This window comes from Clavelina lepadiformis, chromosome 4 (genome assembly GCF_947623445.1).
Source record: "Clavelina lepadiformis chromosome 4, kaClaLepa1.1, whole genome shotgun sequence".
Lineage (NCBI taxonomy): Eukaryota > Metazoa > Chordata > Ascidiacea > Aplousobranchia > Clavelinidae > Clavelina > Clavelina lepadiformis.
This window is the reverse complement of record NC_135243.1, coordinates 21,324,194-21,342,619: the sequence shown is the minus strand read 5'-3', so window position 1 is coordinate 21,342,619 and position 18,426 is coordinate 21,324,194. Positions and strand designations below refer to the sequence as shown.

General features: G+C 34.9%; 3 protein-coding genes and 1 non-coding gene across 11 annotated transcripts; 1 reads left to right on the top strand and 3 right to left on the bottom strand.

Moving 5' to 3' along the window:
• Positions 1–200: 200 nt before the first annotated feature.
• LOC143452930 (serine/threonine-protein kinase Chk1-like) lies at positions 201–10,246 on the bottom strand. Its single transcript, XM_076954081.1, has 8 exons — positions 10,079–10,246; positions 6,979–7,104; positions 6,123–6,257; positions 3,471–3,648; positions 1,637–1,757; positions 1,266–1,361; positions 686–849; positions 201–612 (listed from the first exon to the last, which is right to left on the bottom strand). The coding sequence occupies exons 1-8, from the start codon at positions 10,122–10,124 to the stop codon at positions 384–386; spliced, it is 1,095 nt and encodes a 364-aa protein (XP_076810196.1). The 5' UTR covers positions 10,125–10,246; the 3' UTR covers positions 201–383.
• Positions 10,247–10,251: 5 nt separating this feature from the next.
• Positions 10,252–12,883, top strand: LOC143452931 (uncharacterized). Of its 8 annotated transcripts, none has more exons than XM_076954086.1 (7): positions 10,252–10,934; positions 11,134–11,184; positions 11,324–11,431; positions 11,695–11,879; positions 12,089–12,248; positions 12,421–12,537; positions 12,664–12,883. In XM_076954086.1, the coding sequence occupies exons 4-7, from the start codon at positions 11,727–11,729 to the stop codon at positions 12,747–12,749; spliced, it is 516 nt and encodes a 171-aa protein (XP_076810201.1). In that variant the 5' UTR covers positions 10,252–10,934; positions 11,134–11,184; positions 11,324–11,431; positions 11,695–11,726; the 3' UTR covers positions 12,750–12,883. The 8 variants fall into 8 exon arrangements, with proteins under 8 accessions (XP_076810201.1, XP_076810198.1, XP_076810197.1 ...); XM_076954083.1 differs by having other exon boundaries at positions 10,252–10,693; positions 10,835–10,934; positions 11,324–11,879; positions 12,664–12,882; XM_076954082.1 differs by having other exon boundaries at positions 10,252–10,693; positions 10,762–10,934; positions 11,324–11,879; positions 12,664–12,882.
• Positions 12,884–14,255: 1,372 nt separating this feature from the next.
• On the bottom strand, positions 14,256–14,327 carry Trnat-agu (transfer RNA threonine (anticodon AGU)). Its single transcript has one exon. It is a non-coding gene; the product is annotated as a tRNA-Thr (tRNA).
• Positions 14,328–15,872: 1,545 nt separating this feature from the next.
• On the bottom strand, positions 15,873–17,069 carry LOC143453035 (general transcription factor II-I repeat domain-containing protein 2-like). The gene has a single exon (XM_076954186.1). The coding sequence runs from the start codon at positions 17,067–17,069 to the stop codon at positions 15,873–15,875; it is 1,197 nt and encodes a 398-aa protein (XP_076810301.1).
• Positions 17,070–18,426: the final 1,357 nt, after the last annotated feature.

Here is an 18,426-nt window from a genome sequence, read left to right as displayed (position 1 = left end):
CGGGCTGAGCCACTCATGTCAAGTCGCATTATAGCCTACTCTAGATAAATTTAGAGATTCGATACCGTAAGATTACTTTTGGATGAGGTCCTTCTAGTCATAACTAAATAGACTAATTTAACATACTTTGACAAATAGAGAAAGAATGAATTATATTTTCAAAAGAAAAGGAAATGTCACGGATAAAGAAGGGAAACGGAGAAACTCATACAATAACTACAGCAGCAATCGATTAAGGTTAAACATAAATGAAGGAAATGAGCACTGCACAACATATATTACAGCCATTACAGAAAATTCACCGATCTACAGAAAAATCAGCAAGAAATGCATTTATATTATCTAACATATGCAAAGTTATGCATAACCTGCAGCACCCACTCTTATAAAATACGCATAAGGCGCTTTATTAATGCATCAAAAAGTCGTTTGAACTCCAAGCCGTCTCCTTTTGAAAGGCGAACATCTACTAAGGTGTGATAAAAATCAGCTGTAACCTTAGAAAATTCAGCAGCACTGGGATAAATAAAAACTTTAAAAATAAGCTTTCTGAATCGCCGATCCGATGTAATCACAGTAAGTTCTGTGGACGTGGCTTGTTTTACAGCATATCTAAAAAAAGCATACAGAATAATCATAATCGCCTAAGGATAAATAACAAAAGTACAATTCCAATGAGCCTTACTCCAAATTTTCACACGCCTTGCAAATTTCTGCCATGGTTTCCTGAACACCTTTCTTTGTCCAGAAACGAGTCATACGTTTTCCTAAACGCTGCAATGCCGTCTGGGAGCTACCTGGTGTTCCCATACACTGCGTACTCAGCAGCATATTGTCAGCTTGAACTGGCTGTAAACATGAAAAAAAATGTTTTCAATATTTAAAAGTGCATAACAGTATTTTTAACTCATTACTTTCCATGAAAAATGTCGAGAAATGTTTTAGACAAAACGAACACTATCAGTTTTTGATTTGGTATTTATCGTGGTTTTGTATTAATTAAACCCATACATTTCAGGCGAATTCGCCCGATGATAACTTAGCCAAGTGTAATTCTTTTCAACCCGAGTCAGAAAGGTTGAATTGACCATTGATGAACTGAACGGAAACCATTGATGCTTACCCATAAATCGATAAATGAAATACTTTTCTGCTGGTTTGCACTTCAAACATGTTTATTGTTTACCTATGAAAGGTAACTGTGCACAAAACAGCTAGAAATAAACGACTACTTAATGAACACAATGTCATAGCTAAAACGGTACCTGAGATAGACCGACATGAAGGAGATTTCCAACGGATTCTTCTGAAACATTAGATGTGTTAAAGACTACACCTGGATCAGGTTGAGACAAAGAAATCTGTGTACGAATGCAAAATATTACAGATTGCTATAAAAGAATTATTTTCAAACATGAAATAAAAATTCATATGAATTATATGATAGTGACGGCATCGCACCTAGAAGCATAATTCGTTGTATGGTGACCGTTTTAACTCATTTAGTTATAGTTAGTATTTTACAAGACTGATCTATGTGTTTTCACAATCAAATGTTTTCCATTTGCATATTGATGTTAATTTTGCAAGATAAAATTGTGTGTGGGTGCAACTCCTAGGGAACCTGAATGGATACCTCTGTTGCCAACAAAGCATTGGATGAAAAATCCTCACAGCTAGTCAATCCTCGTTTTATGAACGGGGACTCTACAGGTGAAGACAGTCTCCGTTTCTGTTGAAGATGCTTCACAAACCACCTATTTACAAGAAAAAAGGGTATAATTTCTCAAACATGGAATGGGTTAAAATTAGTCCTTTTCAAGTAACAAGACGGCATTTGTGTGAATGTCAATGAAAAACATGGAAGAAAGGAGTCAAAATCTTTTTAGGAATCTCGATACTACAAAATTCTACATTTTTAAGCTACACTTGTCTTTTGTTTAAGCAAATTTTTTACTGCCTTTCTTTTCGGGAGTCTATTTTAATTTTACGGCTATTCTTCAGCAATGCTGGTTGGTTGTACAACCTTGGTCATTTAAGGCGTGGTCCACATTAGGGTATTGGATTCCTCAGGTTTTCACATAACCGGAAAAATGTAACTCAACCCAGGTAAAATACAAGACTTTAATAATAACACACATACATCTCAACTTCTTCTACGAATTTTCCCTGTACTGACAGTGCAGAAAAATCAAAACATTAACAAATTAGTCTTTTAGCCTCAACTGATGTTGGTGGAATGCTGAGGTATGAGATGAAGCCTTTCAAGAAGACTGCAATTGATAGCATTGTTGATAGCCAACTAGATTTGTTGTTTTACATTTTAGCTACCTGCTTAATTATTGCCATTGTTCCCACACGAATCACTAATTAAGACTGTAGTTGCCTTCAAAAAACTTTGTTTAGTATTATTGCTGAGCAGAATGACATCATGATCAAAATATATTCATCGTTTTTAACCAATAAATTTGGGTTTTGAAAGTATTGCATCAAGTTGACTAGATTGTGTTGTCGTCTTTGTTGTATACGTTCAAGTTGTCATATGTTTAAGAATTGGTTTGATTGAGCAGTATATAAGTGACTGTTTGCTGCACGTTATTGTGTTAATGTCCACAAAGCAATCCAAATCTGACATTGGAATATATCTGTTCCCCGGTAGAATTATTTGATGTTCATTTGTGGTGCAATTTGTAACAAAACAATAATTTCCCAACGACAATAACCACTTCTGACAGTTATTGCAGGTATGAGTAGACTATGCATATAGCTGCAGTAAAATTTTTCCTCTCTTGAATAAGAATGTAAAACTGGGCAATAGATAAATTCCTAATTTCCCACCCCAAATACACTTGCGGAGAATGAAAAGGAACGAAGACAAATCCAGGCCCATGAGAACCTTGACCCAAATAGTTTTAATTTACACCAAGCTTTGGCTATTCAAATTAGGGCTGGGAAATTATTTCCGGCTATTAGACACATTAGGCTACAAGCTCTTAGCAACTGAATATTTTGTTAACCTTAGCCTTAAACGTGTCGTTCATGTAGTAGAGAATTCTGAACAAAATTTTTGGTAATCTATCAACTCGTGAAATGTGCTGCTCTGTATATCATTTTCATTCTTGAATAGTTTGTTTCCTAGATAAAATTTGGAGTCAAACATTACATACGTTGCTAATTCTAACCTTTTTATCATGCTTCCTAAAATAACCTGTAATTTTGCCTACAATTAACAATGTGACTTGAAATAAGAGGTAAAGCTTCTAGTATGCTGATAAAATCTTGATATCACTATCTTACCAGTACTTATCATAACAAGTAAAGGGGACTTATCAAACGGTATAGACACATAACATTTGATGGATTTTTATAGCGACCTAAATAGAAACACTGAAACACTATCGTTAATTTGTGCTAATTTATGTTAATTAAAGTTACTTACAGTACTGTCTAAGAGAAAAATAAATTATAACCTGTCTTTTTTTAATGCAGCAATATTACAACGTGATTCTGGATCATGGGTAAGTAACTTTCTCAGCAGTGCTAAAGGCAATGTGTTGATCTTGCACCATGGAGAATATTGAATCTTGTGATCTATCCAGTTATTATATTCCTCACATGCAAGAGAGGGTTCATCCCAAGGAAGTTCTCCTAAAGCCAATGAAACAAAGATTTGTACAATCATATCAGATGCAACTTCATCGCCACCTGAAGTTTGATACAGTAATACTAGAATATACTAATAATAATACTCAACATTTCTAATTATATGGGTTTAATCAGTGCTTTTCAACAGGAGTTCTGCATACTTTGAAGAGTTCTGCAGGGGGGGAAATGCATTTTACACATATTAGGGGAAATGATATCTTGCAATTTATAAATATTTACATCAATAATCATCACTTACTTCAAACGCTTTTGATTAAACTTTGCTCTACTGCATAAGATTACTAGAATTCAGCAAAAATTTAGAGGCTAGCCAAAAGGCTTAAATCATTCAAGACTATTCTCGTAAAAATGTTTGATGAAAACAACTGCGAATAGTATACAGAGTGGGTTTCGTCACTAACAAACATACTTCTAACAAACCCTCATAACAATTAGCCAGCAAAATACTGTATTTGGAAGAAGTGTCTAATAATTTAAAAGAAACATACAAAATAATTATTACTATAAATAATATAAAATTATTTAAGCCAGTGGTGTCAAACTTGCAGTCCGCCAAGCATGTGTACCACAGTTAAAGTAACAGATACTCTTATGAATAAATAACAGCAATCTTGAATTGTGCATGAAAATAAGGATAATAACAATGAAATGACTAGAGCAGTGCTTTTCAATCTTTCTGATTACGGTTTGCACTTTTTAGTGTCTTGAAAATCTCAACCGCAAGTGATACAGTCCAAGCTGTAAAACATTTGGCAGGCTGGTGATTTCATCATTTGTTCACTTTTTTTTATGCTACTTATTGAAATTAAGATTTTATAAAACAATCTGTACCAGAATCCATAGGTTATACGTATATGTGTCAGCATTCGTAAACCCAATTTGACCCGAACGGAAACAAATTGCAACACACTTCACATAATCTTGAAACATTACATGAGAGTTTACTTTGTTTCAAGGTACATTACATTGAGATTAAACTACCAAAGGCCAAATGTGAACCGGATTCGAATTATCGCAACGAAAGAAATTACTGCGGCTAACTTCATATTGTAAGTTAACGTGGAGAGATGTCTCAAAAGAACGTCTGTGTGCCTCCTTGTCTTTAACGATGACAGACTTGAAATGTGAATGGTGAAATAGAGAAAAACACAATGGATGTTTTGGAAAATTAACGTGGTGTCATGCCCCTATCTAGCGGACAGTGTGACAAACGCTACAGCGCTACCATTGTACTTTCCTTAAACAAGGTGTGAATGACGCTTCTTGATGAATAGTTCCAAAGTTGGGTAACACAAATCAATGGTAGGCAGGTATCACAGATTTTTATTTTTGCTTCAGCAGGAAATCCCTCATCTTTTCACTATCCATTGCGTGATACACCACCAACACTTAGTTGCAAAACGTTTTAGTTTACTTCTATAAGAATCTTTGAATGTTGCTGTCAAAGCAATTAACAATTAATAAAAAGCAAACACTAAGGTAACGGTAACGAAAGTGACATGTATTCACAGATCTATCAGACTTGAAAATATCACTGTATTTAGCAACAAAAAGATTTACAACAGTGTGAAATTATCATGCCATCAAAATCGAAGTACGACAGACCAAATAAGGTCAAATGCGCATTAAAGTTGAGTTAAGTGTGGTCGTATTTTCTCACGTGGTTAGCTAGTTCTTGTTTGTAATCTTAATTATAATACTGGTTGCATCAGGGGCAATTAGATTAAATTGCGAACTTGGCTCACTGCCTGCAGATAGGCAGGGGAAGGATTCGTGTACAAAAGTTGAATCGTTTTTGCCTAACAAAAAAATTGCGCAGTGATCTATGTGCGGATGCTAAAGAGCTGCGATTTAAAGACGTTGTGTCTATAATTCTATTATGTATTAAAAAGAAAAAAAATGGGTAAAACAAGACATGTTTAAGCGTTTTGTTTTGCAATGACTGTCGAATGCTTGCATTTATTATTTCATGGAATATATTCAGTAATTTCATTTATTATTATTTAGCCCAATAACAATTTAGCCAGCAAACCAAACATGACGAATAAACTGCACTAAGGTCATATTGGGAAGAAGAGTGTATGTTGGAAATGATTTAAAAATCAAAACAATATTACAGCTTTACTTTCGTTCACTTTTCAGCTTTGAAGAAGCAAGCTTATGCTTGCGAAAGCTTGTGTCGAAAAATATAAAGTTAACCTTAAGAGTGCCAAACTATATCCTGTTTCTTATTTTACTTTAAAATTTGGTTAACACGATTCAGACAACATCAGCTTTACTTTGCGTTTGGGTTTTAAAATTATAAAAAATTTAATTTTCGAAAAAATAAATATCACGACAATCGTTAAAAACTGTGTATATACTGTATATGTCACAAATTTTTAGGGAAAGTTTTGGTCATCAAGCTTGGGGAGCAACTTACACATCGGTTTTACTTAAAAAGTAGTATATTGTACCTGCAAGCATGGCCACCAAAACAATCCCACACGACCAAATATCAGCTGCTTCTGCTTTGTATGGTGTTTGTTGCAAAACTTCCGGAGACACATATGGCGGTGTTCCACAAAATTTTGCTATGAGCCTCTCATGACCTGTAAGTTTGATGACAATAGTCTTTAAAGTGAGGAGCAGGTTAAAAACAAGTTGGCCTTAAATGAAAGAATAGTAGCCAGTAAGTATACTGAAGAAAGGATTTTAATAACCTATAGAGGTAAAAAAGTTATTGCTAAAAATGTATTGCAAATTTGGCATCTTTTTTGATGGAGATGGCGGCCATTATTACATTACAATGTAAAAACAACAACATGCTTTATGAATGAGGTTTGAATTAGGTAGGGTAGTACTAGTGGTAGGCCAGTTACAGCAGTTATAGGTAACGGACTGGAGTAGCGCCAAAACTGAGCTTGGTGAGATGTAGCTACATTCGCCTGTACAAATAAATTAAAGGTAAGCTTGCTCAGACATATTTAGCGCTAAAAGATCCTGTTATAAACTTAAGTCTGCTTTAATTATACTTATTTCTTGTCGGCCACATGAAATATTCTGCTCATACTTGTTCCAAATACCCGAGTCATGCACATTGTTTTATATTGTGACTTAATAAGAGCTGCCATCTCCGTCATAATTAACCATGAATTTGCGTTTTTTGCCACTTATTTATGGCCATAACTGCTTAACCACTACATTTTGGTAAAAATCCTTTTCCCAATATACTGACCGACAACAACTCTTTAATTTAAGGCCAACAAGTTTTTGGATTTACCCTCACTTTAATTAAAAATTGTCAGAATACAACACAACTATAATGCCTACCTCTGTGTCTAAATATTGTTGCAAAACCAAAATCCACTATCTTGAGGATATCATTTTCATCCAGTAAAATATTTTCTGGCTTGATATCACGATGAGTGATTCCAAGTGAGTGAAGGTATTCAATACCTATCGGTGGAAATCAACAACCATATAGCTGAATAAATCAGTTTAATTTAAAAAATGCACACATGGATATGGTTTGTAGTTGACTAATTAGTTCAAGATTAGGCAGTTAGTTTTTCAATATTTGTTCCAGCAAAATATTCAGCAGTTTCAAGAAATCTTGCATTGACTACAACACTTCAATACCTGGGACTAATAAAATTTTTGCGGCCCGCGAGCTTTCACAGTATTGATTTAATTTATTTCAATTAGAACAAGTATAGCATTTGGATAAAAAGTGTTTCAACCTATTTCTGTTCACTACACTGTTTCAACCTATCAGGTCTCATCAGTACAACTGGGCTTCTTAAAGGCTGATATGTACCTAGTGTTCCGGACGTTTTTGTTTCCTTTAAATATTCCATAGTTATCTTTTAAATTGGAACCCTAATACTGGCTATTGTGCAACAGTCAGAAATTTGGCATAATCCAATAATTGCGACAGCATCATTGCATCTCATCATCCATTTGTTTGTTACGTCATAATAGTAATAATAGTGGTAATAGTATTGGAAATGGCCCGCAAGTTGTCACGTTTTTGTAAAGTGGCCCGTAAGTCAAACGTAGTTGGACCACGCTGCTCTAAGTGAATAACAAATTTTGCACACTTGGTCATTAAATCAATTGTTTATGCAATAATAAACCTTTTCTACATGAGGTCAATTGCTTGTGTCAAACGTGTAATTTATGTCATCCTTCTCTCAGGTCTTTTTTCTTCATTTTGTTGGTTATTATTTAGGAATCAATCCTCTGATTTGTAAAATGAAATGTTGCTATCAATCATGTGATGTGTAAAGGACAGGGTTTCCTTTCTAGAAGTCGACAACTTAATCTGTTCTCATTTAAGTTTCAACTAAAGCAAGTCATACTTTCATAACGCTTTGCAAAATGCGACATGATATCACTACAATATATCAATACAATATATAATGTAGTGACCATAAAAATGCCAGTTTTGGAAATTTTGGACATTCTCTTCATCCCCCATTTTGAGTTAAAGAAATCCATTTTTGGTAAAAATTGCAAAAAAATGAAATACTAAAATAAATTCGAACTTTGTCAATTTTACTTAAAAATGGCTCTTTTATTTAAAAAATTTAATACTACTGTATATATTTTTAGCAAATTATTTTTGGTATACAAATGATAACACTAACAACCAACATGACAAAAAGGTTCAGGTTGTATAATAATTTCTGCATTTGTATGTGTCGTAAAACTTTTTTCTTGAAGCAGGTTTTTTAATTATTTTTCATGTAATTATATCAGTGCTGGGAACATTTTTTGTGTTGATTTGTATATATCCAGTCTGCTTCTAATTTAGTGGAACTTTCAATAACTAAATTTTATTTAAATAATTTAACTGAAAGTTGAAAATAAAGTTAAAATACTTAATGAGCTTTTAAATAAAATATATTAGTTGAAATCAGCAATTAACTAAGAGCAGGCTGGAATCAGAGAAATCAACAAAATAGATCTTCTCTGCACTGCTACAACTACATGACAAATACAGTTAATTGTCAACACAAAAAACATTTAAAGAAAACAATTTTACGAGTCAGGCAAATTATGTAGTATTATCATACAACCAAAACGTTTTCGTGATATTTCATTTATATACAAAAATAATTTGCTTAAAATATATAATATTAAACATTTTAAAAAAATCATTTTTAAGTGAAAGTGGCTAATTTTTTGTAAGTGTCACTAATGCTGCAAATAATCATATACACTGTCTGTACCTTTTATGATTTAAAATCAAATCGTATTTATGCTGGAAAATCACTTTTTATAAAAAATCAAAGTACCTATTAATTTTGACCCAAAAAAGAAGATTAATTCATTTTTAAATACTATAGTGTGTTCTACACTAGCCCGTATACCTGGGAAACTTTTTTAATTGGGAATTTTTGGGACAATGTTTTGTAATTTTTACCAAAATGAATTTTGAAATTCAAAATTGGGTTGAAGAAAAAGTCCAAAATTGCATTTTTACGGTCAGTATGGGTCACTACACAAAATATATACGAATGAAATTAAAAATTAAAATTATTTTTAATGAACTTTCTAATTCGGATATCGCACTAAACCAACATTTTTTAATAAAACAAAATAGTCTGGATTAATGAGGCCTGACTGTATATGCTAAATTTATTGTTCATACATTTAACATAAGATATAAACTGTTCATGGGATCCTAGAGACATGCTGCATCTTGTCAAAATGCCGTATTCATTCATATGTATCCATGCACTTGACGGCCTGAATATCGTGCTCTCAACCTAGTCACATAAATAGGATACCAATCATTAGGATGGTGTTTATTTCGGTAAGGTTTTATTTCAAACATCCATGTGCAGTTGTGCGTCATGTTCTTACCATTCTCTTATGTACATTCAAACATAAGTGCTAATAACAGAGTGTGTTATCTTTTTGTGCTTTTCTTGTCCTAGTTTTTAATCTACTTTTTAAAGTTACGTATTGTATTGAGGTATTTGGGTATGTATGTATGTATGTATTTGGGTTTGGTGGCCGTGAGCCCATGCTAACCTATCATCATTACATCACCAGAGCATTATTAACATTTTAAGCCAAGGCTCGAAGCTTTGCCACTTTTTTCCTGTTCATTGATTGTGTGTGAACATATATTCAGTCTATGATGCTGCAAAGATTAGCACTATCTTTTTCACTCCTCACAGTCAATGGTAAAAAATAAACGATACAATAACTAAACATGGTTTGGACACTTTTGTTTCAAAAAATATAATATAGCTTAACATTTGCAAAACCAATTGGCTAAATATAAAAATGTGAAAAGGACTTTTCTTAAGCATAAGTGTGTTTATATAAAATAACAAAATAGATATTAATTTAACAGAGTTGGTTTAAACAGGAAACAGTAACTTGGATAATTATGTAACTATCAGTTATTTCTTACCATCTATTAACTGATGAAAAAAATTTTGAGCATTATGTTGTGGCATCCCAACATCTGGCTCAATCCTGTCAAACAATTCACCTCCGCTAGCATAAGCCAAGAAAATGTACTGATGATCTGCCTCTTTTCGTGTTCCGTAAAACTCGAGACTCGTTGATTGGTTAATGTGCGTCTGTCTGCACGCTAGGCTACGTAAAGAGTTTGGTATAGGCTAATGGCCTTAGTCACGTAGCTTAGTACGTGTGTTTTTCGACTAGGCCTACTGCTGCGTCATTTGCTTAAGGCAGGTTGTTTTCCGTTTCAGGATTATAAATCAATATTCAACAAAAGTATAGCCTATATTTCAAACCATTTGGCATATAAAAGACATCCACCAAATTTCGAATGAGGCAAAATCTCGAAATAAAATGTGCCCTATAAGAAAGAAATACGTACTAAGTCATGCAAGCAAAGTCAATATCTGAAGAGGTCCAATAATAAACCTAGGCTAGGTGTCCAAGACTGCCAAGTTTTGTAACTTTATCATGAGCGAAACATGTATTTTAGACGGAGGATAAAAAAGCCCCCTCATGTGTATTTTGAGTCTCTCTGGAACTTGTGTAAAATAGAATTAAGGTGTGTAATTTTGCACTTGTAATGTATAATAGTTTCTAGTTTGACTAATAAAAGTGTCATGTTTTTAGGTTAACCATGGCTTCAGCACAAAACATGCATACCAGTAATTATATTTTTAATTTAATTTTTAATTATTCCCAGATAATTATAAGAGTGCTAGAAAAAAGTGTGAAAAAGCAGTAAATGCAACTCATATCTGCTCAGAAGATTTAGACACTACCGACGTTGAAAGTAAAAGGAAGTAAGTCAGATAAAAAACCAATTATGTGGTTGGACACTTAGCAATTTAAGCAATGAAGATAGGTTTTCTGTGAGTAGCATTTGACAACTAAAAATATGTGACTAAATAAATTACATAATTTATTTGTAATGAAGTATTCAAACTCGCACATTTTTCAAATATTTTGTTGAAACAAAAACATATACATATTTTTTATCAGAATTCGACCTCCATCTCGACTTGAAGAATCAAATTCTGACAATGATGCCAGGTAAAGTAAACAGAATTGACCTTGGATGATGAAATAAACAAAGTGCAAATGCTTGATAAATTACCTGATTAATTATTATTATACATGTTATGACTGTCTAAAGTAGTGATTTGCACATTAGTGAACATATTTACTGCAGTAACCACTGGGAATCAGACCAATCCAAACCCAAAAGGAAAAAATTGTTTTCACAACATTCAACACCACCACCTGTTGTTCCAGAAATGCCTAACACCCAGGAAAGAAGGTATACATTATTCTCGATATTGCTGTTATTATAAATAATATGTAATTTTTTAAATAAGTTATGGGCTACATATAAAAGTTACCAATCTTTACATTAATGTTCAAGGTAAAAAAATGAAAGTATTTTATCTTCAAGTAGAAGTGATAAGCTATGCTACCAATTTCTTTGTTTTGGCAGTGCAAATACTTCTTTTTCAACACCCATTTTAGTTGCAAGGTAAACAAATTTGACATGCAATGCCACAAGTTTTTCTTTGTAAACAGTTACGTAACAGCTGTAATCAGTGTGGTATGCTATGTGGTACGGTATGCTCGTTTTTCGTACTTCCGGATTCTGTAAAATAATCCAAGTTTCTTCGGTGGAACACTTCAACTTGCCGATAGATTCATTTGAGGATTTTGATAGGGTGGAATCACTGCTAGCAGAGAAATCACAAGCGCATGTTTTTGTAAGTGCAACATGTAGGTTAATATGCAAGTTACTGATAATTAAATAATAATATGAATATTGAGTATTTTCATCTCTTTTATCTAATTGCTATGGGGGACTACGTTGACATTTTTTTCAACTTTGATAATGCTTCCATGTAAAAGCATGACATGTAACCAGTAACATAATGCCGCCAAACAATTGATTCTTATCAGGATTTTTTTTTAGATTTCCTATCTAGAAACAATAGGTGGCATAACAGCAAAAGATGTTATCAGCATGATGTTGAGCAAATTGTTGACCTGTGAACTGGCAACCAATTGTAATTGGATGGGAAAGGGTCATAAGACAGGAATGCATTCATCACAACTCGCAAAAGCTGTTATAGGTGAATAAGTCAAAATTGAGTGTTGATGGTTTTGCTAAGTCATGTTTTGATTTTTTAGGTTGCTTACCGCTTCTTAATTGTTTTAAGATGTATTGTGAGTGTTATTTACTATTAGGCCTATCTGTCGATGATGTTTACTCCAGTATTTTGTTTTCATGTCATTATACTTTAGATGCTGCCAAGAAATTGGGTATTAAGGAAGCAGAGAGTATCTGCGAGATCAAGAAATGGTTAAAAAATGCTAGTGATAGGGAAGGGGGACGGCTAAAAAGAATGAAGAACAAAATGGGTAAGCTGTGTGGCATGCGTGTGTGATGTTCATATCATGTATTGCAGAACGTTTTACTTTGCATTTTTAATTTTGTAGATAGTAAAGAAACATTATGCAATATATTTCATTACAAAAATGTTTTAGATAAAGAGCGGAAAGATGAAGCCACGCGCAGACAATTGTATTTCATGAATTTCGACTCATCTTCTACAAGTGATGATAGCGGATGATGATAGTGATTATAATAAAATATTGTGTTTGCTGGTAGAACTTTCAAATTTGAAAAAATAAACTTTTTGCTGAACTGCATAAAAACCCTGTGTGTTAGTGATTGTTGGTAGGCCCAAAGTCGGCTCGTAGGAGATCGTAGCTAACTTGCCGACCGAGGTCCGACAAAGATTTTGTTGCTCCCTACCCGACCTAGGCCCGCTGGACAAAACGAAGTTGGCCCTTCAGCGATTATCGTTTGTGGGCCGCCAAAAGCAAGCTAGCGGCTCGACGTCGGCCCTCGAGCGACGTGCTATCTGGGTAAAGTCATCATAATTATTCCTGGGGCTTGACCAAGGAGGAGTCATTAGCGAGTTATAACTATCAGAACATATCAAGCACCTACCCAAGGTTTATGACAATTGCTTAAGGCACCATGTACCAAATTATAGAGAGGCTTGAAAATTTACCCAACATAAATATGAGCCAAAACTTTTTAAACTTACCTTCAGATACGCCTAGTATTGACAGTACAAAAACCCAATTGGAAATTCGAAATTAATTAGCCGACACATCCACTGAAAATAAATATAAGACTCTTAGAATGGAAGTATCATAGCAGAACCATAAAGCAACAAATCTTTCAGTATTACGGTTGCAATTAAGCAAAACAAGTGAAATGGCTATATTATCGTCTGGACATGCGGAAATCAAACCTTGCTGTATGGACCTTATTTTATTTTTGCTGTGAACGCAAAAGCTACAATTAACAGCTAACAGCAAGTAACCTTTAGAAGAATAAATTGTTGCAATACATGAAATTAGATTGCCTTAACTTGCCCAGAAAGTAAGCTATAGTTTGCCTTTATACGACCAGCAGTCAACAACGTCACTAACAGAACTTCTTGACTTAGTTAGTGAGCCTGAAACGTTCACACCAGGGGCTCGGAATCCTTGCTTTCAAAAGCTTCATCGCCCAATTATCGAAAGGGCGATGTTCAAAATATTTATCCAAAAGGGCCACATGACGTCAAAGGAATTGTGGAATGCTAATTAGCGTGCTTAGAGCAATTATCATCGGCCAGAACGAAACTCGACAAAAGCCCTTTTAACAAAGCGAAAAGGCATCAAATGCTTGTAAACCACGAAAAGACCAGTGGTGCTCTTGCCCACAAACTGAAAAATATTGCTGTCGATTGCAGTAAAGCTTCGAGATAAATGTGGATAAATGCCAAAATAACAAACAGAATCCCAACCAACCAACAAGCAGTGTCAAATAAAAGAAATACGTATTAGCCTGAAATTTTGCAATTTTCCAGTTACCTTTCCACTGCTCTGAAAATAAGATACTACTGTACATGTGTCCGTTTTTGCTTTGTTGGTAAGTACAAAATGTATAAATATATATAAATAATGATTTTTGTTTTTTGAACTGATTATCTTTAGTTGGTAAATTGTTCTGTGTTGCTGAGTAGTTCTGTGTACTAAATCATTTACAATCAAGCCTCAATTATAATTAAAAGAAGTGAAGGCACCACCGGGGTTCGAACCCGGGATCTCCTGTTTACTAGACAGGCGCTTTGCCGCTAAGCCATGGCGCCGCTCGAGGCAGAGAAGACGTATAAAGTATTCATATAACTTGGGGCTTATTTATTCAAGTCACTTGTATTGTATTGTACTTGTTATTTTCGCCATTGATTGTGAGAAGCGAAAAAGAATTGTTCTCAGCTTGTTGCGGCATGATATAACAAGAAAAATGCGATCAAAAAAATCAAGATCGAGAACTCTGAAAGCCCTAGGTCTTAAAACGTATGAGATAATGGAATCAGGGAGCTATAGGTTATAGCCATAGTGGTTAGCACGGTCACCAAACCTAGAAAGCGTTAAATATTTCTAATAATAGAATATTTTGAGTTACTCGCCGTTATTTTATGGGAGCTGACAAGATTTTTTCGATGGCTTATACTTCAAAAAGAAATCTCGATCCGCTTCGAATCTTTTTAGAATTACTCGCGCTTTTGCATTTGGATTGGAAAGATTTTATTCACATGATTAAAACTGTAATGAAAAAGTATCGCGTAACTATTTTTTATTTTTTTATCTAACAGCAGTTTTAAGTACTTCATTTGTTCGATATGACGTCACCGTACGTGGTCATCGAAGCATGCGACGTAAAATATATAAAGTGAGGAACGTTTAAAACTAAGTTGGCCTTTAATCAAGGAGTAGTTGTTGGTAAACATACTGGTGAAAGAATTTTTAATAGAATGTCTAGGTTAAGCAGTTATTGACATAATAGTGTCGCAAATTTGGTTTCCAATTAAGACAAAGAGAATGCTACAATGCAAAAACATGTTGGCTGATATGGTATGATAACATCTGGCTATGTTTCCTCATCGCTTGAGCCCCGTTTACCCAGCTAGCTTTTGTGCAAGTTCCGATTATCACACATTCCTTGTTTGATTGGTGCCTGACGTTTGTTTGTATTAGGTATTGTAGGCTAGCTAACACGTCTTGGATAGAATAGGCTCTGTTTCCATAGATATGCCTATGCCTAGGTGATTATTACTGTAGCAGGTTTATTGGTACAATGTTTATTTTTATTACAGCTATGTCATAAATGACAGTACTTGAAGTGGTAAAGCATTCTTGTTTTTACCGCAGTTACCGGTACTGGACTAGGCAAGGGTCAACATGTAGTTAAGACTGAACTGTACTCTAAGTTAGCATTTACTTTCTCGAGTAGGCCTACAGATACACCAACGGTTAGCTAGTTTAGGCGTATTTAACGCAAAATGTTCCTGTTCAGCCAGGAAACATGCTTTTCATACTTGGTCCAAATACCTGAGACATCTCTGTTGTTTCTTTTATGGTGACGTAATAAAAATCGCAATCTTTGACGTAATTAAGCCATGAATTTCCGTTTTATGCCACTTATTTATGGCAGTGACTGCGAAACCACTGCATATTTGTACAAATCATTTCACTAGTGCAGTGGTTCCCAACCTTTTTTTGGTGTTGGGGCCGAATTTCAACCTTCAGAGTACGTATGGAGCCGCATGAAAACACTCAAGTAATTAGAACGAAAATTTTAAAGCATGTACCAAAGAATAGCAACACAAACAAGAAAAATAACACAATACAATTTAATGTCCAACTTGGCATTGGCTTTGGGCTTTAACAAGTTTGTCAAAGCGAGGCGCAATTGCAGAGGATGCAGTATGCAGTAGCTGCTTGAGGTGGTCATCGGTCAACCGGCTGCGATATTTATTTTTGATTCTGATCATTTTGCTGAAAAGTGCTTCACATACGTAAGTTGATTCGAATACAGAGGCGTATTTCTGAGCATTGGTTTTCAAGTTGGGATACTTTCCCTCTGGAACTCGACTCCAAAATTCAAGTAGGTCTTCACTTCGAAATAATTGCTTGAGCTCGATATCTGACTGCATGTCCAGCAACTCCAATTGAAAACTATCAGGAGCTGTGGCCACATTAACTGCAATAGGATTTGCAAACATGTTCATCATTGGCAAAAATAAACTCATTCCATTAATGCGGCGGTTGAACTCATCAATCAAGTTACTGATAAGTCTGCTGTATGCTTCAAATGATCCATTGGTTCGATGGTCAGATAACGTTGGAAAATGTATTGTAACACCACCTGCAAGCTGCGTTTTCCAAAGACAAAGCTTGTTGACAAAAGCAATTGCTGTGCTGTACAAATTGTGACAAAACTTGCTATTGCCTTGTAGAGTTCGATTTAGAGTAGAAAGGTGTGTAGTGATATCAACAAAAAACGCCAAATCAGCAATGCAAACTTCATCGCCAAGCTGAGGGATATCTATCTTTCCTTCAGCAAACGTTTTAATCTCAGGAAGAAGGTCATAGAATCTTTTGACACATGTAGCGCGGCTTAGCCATCGCACAGCTGTGAACATGATTAGATCACCATACTCAGCGTCAGTATCTGCTAGAAACTTTTTGAACTTCCGATGGTTAAGTGCATTGACTCTAATCCAGTTTACGGTTGTTGTTACCACATCCATCACATTAGACATGTTGAGTGACTTAGCAACAAGACTTTCTTGATGTAAAATGCAATGATGCCATGTCACAGGAGCAAGATGATCTTCCTCTCGCCATTTATTGATGAGCCCTTGAAGTCCTCGATTTGCTCCAATCATGGAAGGGCAACCATCCGTTGCCACTCCAAACAACTTTGTTGAGTCCAAATGTGCTTCTTCAAGAGTAGCATGAAATTCACGAAAATTATCTGTTCCTTTAGTTGTGCCATGGAGAGAACGCAAAGTGAGATATTCTTCATAAATCGTAAAATCCGGCATAATTCCCCTAATAAACACGGCTAATTGCTCTGTGTCAGTGAAGTCTTTTGAGCTGTCAAGTGCAAAAGAGTAGTATACAAAATTTTTTGATTTCTCAAGAAGCTGATCGTGTTGGTCGTTTGATATACATTCAATGCGCCGAGTTACTGTAGTATTACTCAGCTGCAACTTTTTTTGCCTTTTGTTGTATGGCACTTGAACAGCAATCTGTTGCAAACGTAACTATCGCCTGCTTCATAATTTCACCATCCGAATATGGTTTCATATTGCGAGCAAGTAGATAGCTCAACCTGAATGATGTTTTGGTAATACATCCAGATTCATTACTAACCTTGAACATATTTGTTTGCTTATTCCATGCCGACTTAAGAGATTCCAACTTTCTTTTCCTTGATTCTCCTTGGTAGCAATCATATTTTGAAGAATGAGTTTTGTAGTGACTCTCAATGACTTTACACTACTTATCACCGCAGGACATAGAAGGCAATGTGCTTTGTTGTCTACCTCAATTTGAAAATACTTTTCTTCCCAAGCGCTTTGAAAGACCCTATTCTCCTGCTGAAGAGTAGGCCTACGTGCTTTTTTTAAAGGCTGATCTGACATAATTTTTGGCTGAATATACTAAAACTTATGCAAATGGCTAATTATCCTATCATAGTTTTATAGCGGCAATAACTGCTTTTCTCAGTATGTTTTATAGGACCTTCTAGAAATTTTACACGTTTCGTGGTGTGTTGAGCGTCACACCATATCAACCTAATTAATTCCATTAATCGTTTATGATTCACTATAAGTAGACAATGGGCCATTCAAAACAGAATAAAGTAGGCTACAATGTGTAAAATGAAAAGTTCACTGACAGTGCAACCTCTACAACCCAATGACAACGAAGTTTGTAAACAATTTTGACTTTGTAAAAATTTTGACCTAACGCTATAAGGTTTGAATTTTTTTGACAAGTCAAGAAATAATCGCCCTAATTATTATAAATAGATTTTTTATATTTTTTGTGGGATTTTCAGGGGTCAATGAGAGCCGCAGGAAGCCTAGCTTGGAGCCGCATGCGGCTCTAAGAGCCGCGGTTGGGAACCTCTGCACTAGTGTATTTACTATTTACTGACGACTACTCTTTGATATAGGGCCTAAGGCCAACTTCTTTTGCACTTGTCCATCACTTTAAGAGTTTGTGCAGTTCTAAACATGAGTTCAGTTATCAGTCATGTAGTTGATTGTTCTGCTACTTGTTGATTTCCTGTTGCAAATCATGTCGTTAAATTATGTTTCTCCATGATCCCTGCCAAATGATGTGCGTAATATCCTACGTAGTTAGTGTTAGTTCGTTAAGTTGTTATACTTA

Bases quoted from the DNA above. Each gene is read 5' to 3' on its own strand.
- LOC143452930 (XM_076954081.1), bottom strand. From the start codon at position 10,124: ATGCCACAACATAATGCTCAAAATTTTTTTCATCAGTTAATAGATG. The intron at 1,758-3,470 runs GTTATAATTTAT...TCTTGTAAATAG, and splicing joins GCTGCATTAAAAAAAGACAG to GTGGTTTGTGAAGCATCTTC. The intron at 850-1,265 runs GTACCGTTTTAG...TCATGTTTACAG, and splicing joins TTCATGTCGGTCTATCTCAG to CCAGTTCAAGCTGACAATAT.
- LOC143452931 (XM_076954086.1), top strand. From the start codon at position 11,727: ATGTGGTACGGTATGCTCGTTTTTCGTACTTCCGGATTCTGTAAAATA. The intron at 12,249-12,420 runs GTGAATAAGTCA...ATTATACTTTAG, and splicing joins ACTCGCAAAAGCTGTTATAG to ATGCTGCCAAGAAATTGGGT. The intron at 12,538-12,663 runs GTAAGCTGTGTG...AAAATGTTTTAG, and splicing joins AAGAATGAAGAACAAAATGG to ATAAAGAGCGGAAAGATGAA.
- LOC143453035 (XM_076954186.1), bottom strand. From the start codon at position 17,069: ATGCCGGATTTTACGATTTATGAAGAATATCTCACTTTGCGTTCTCTC.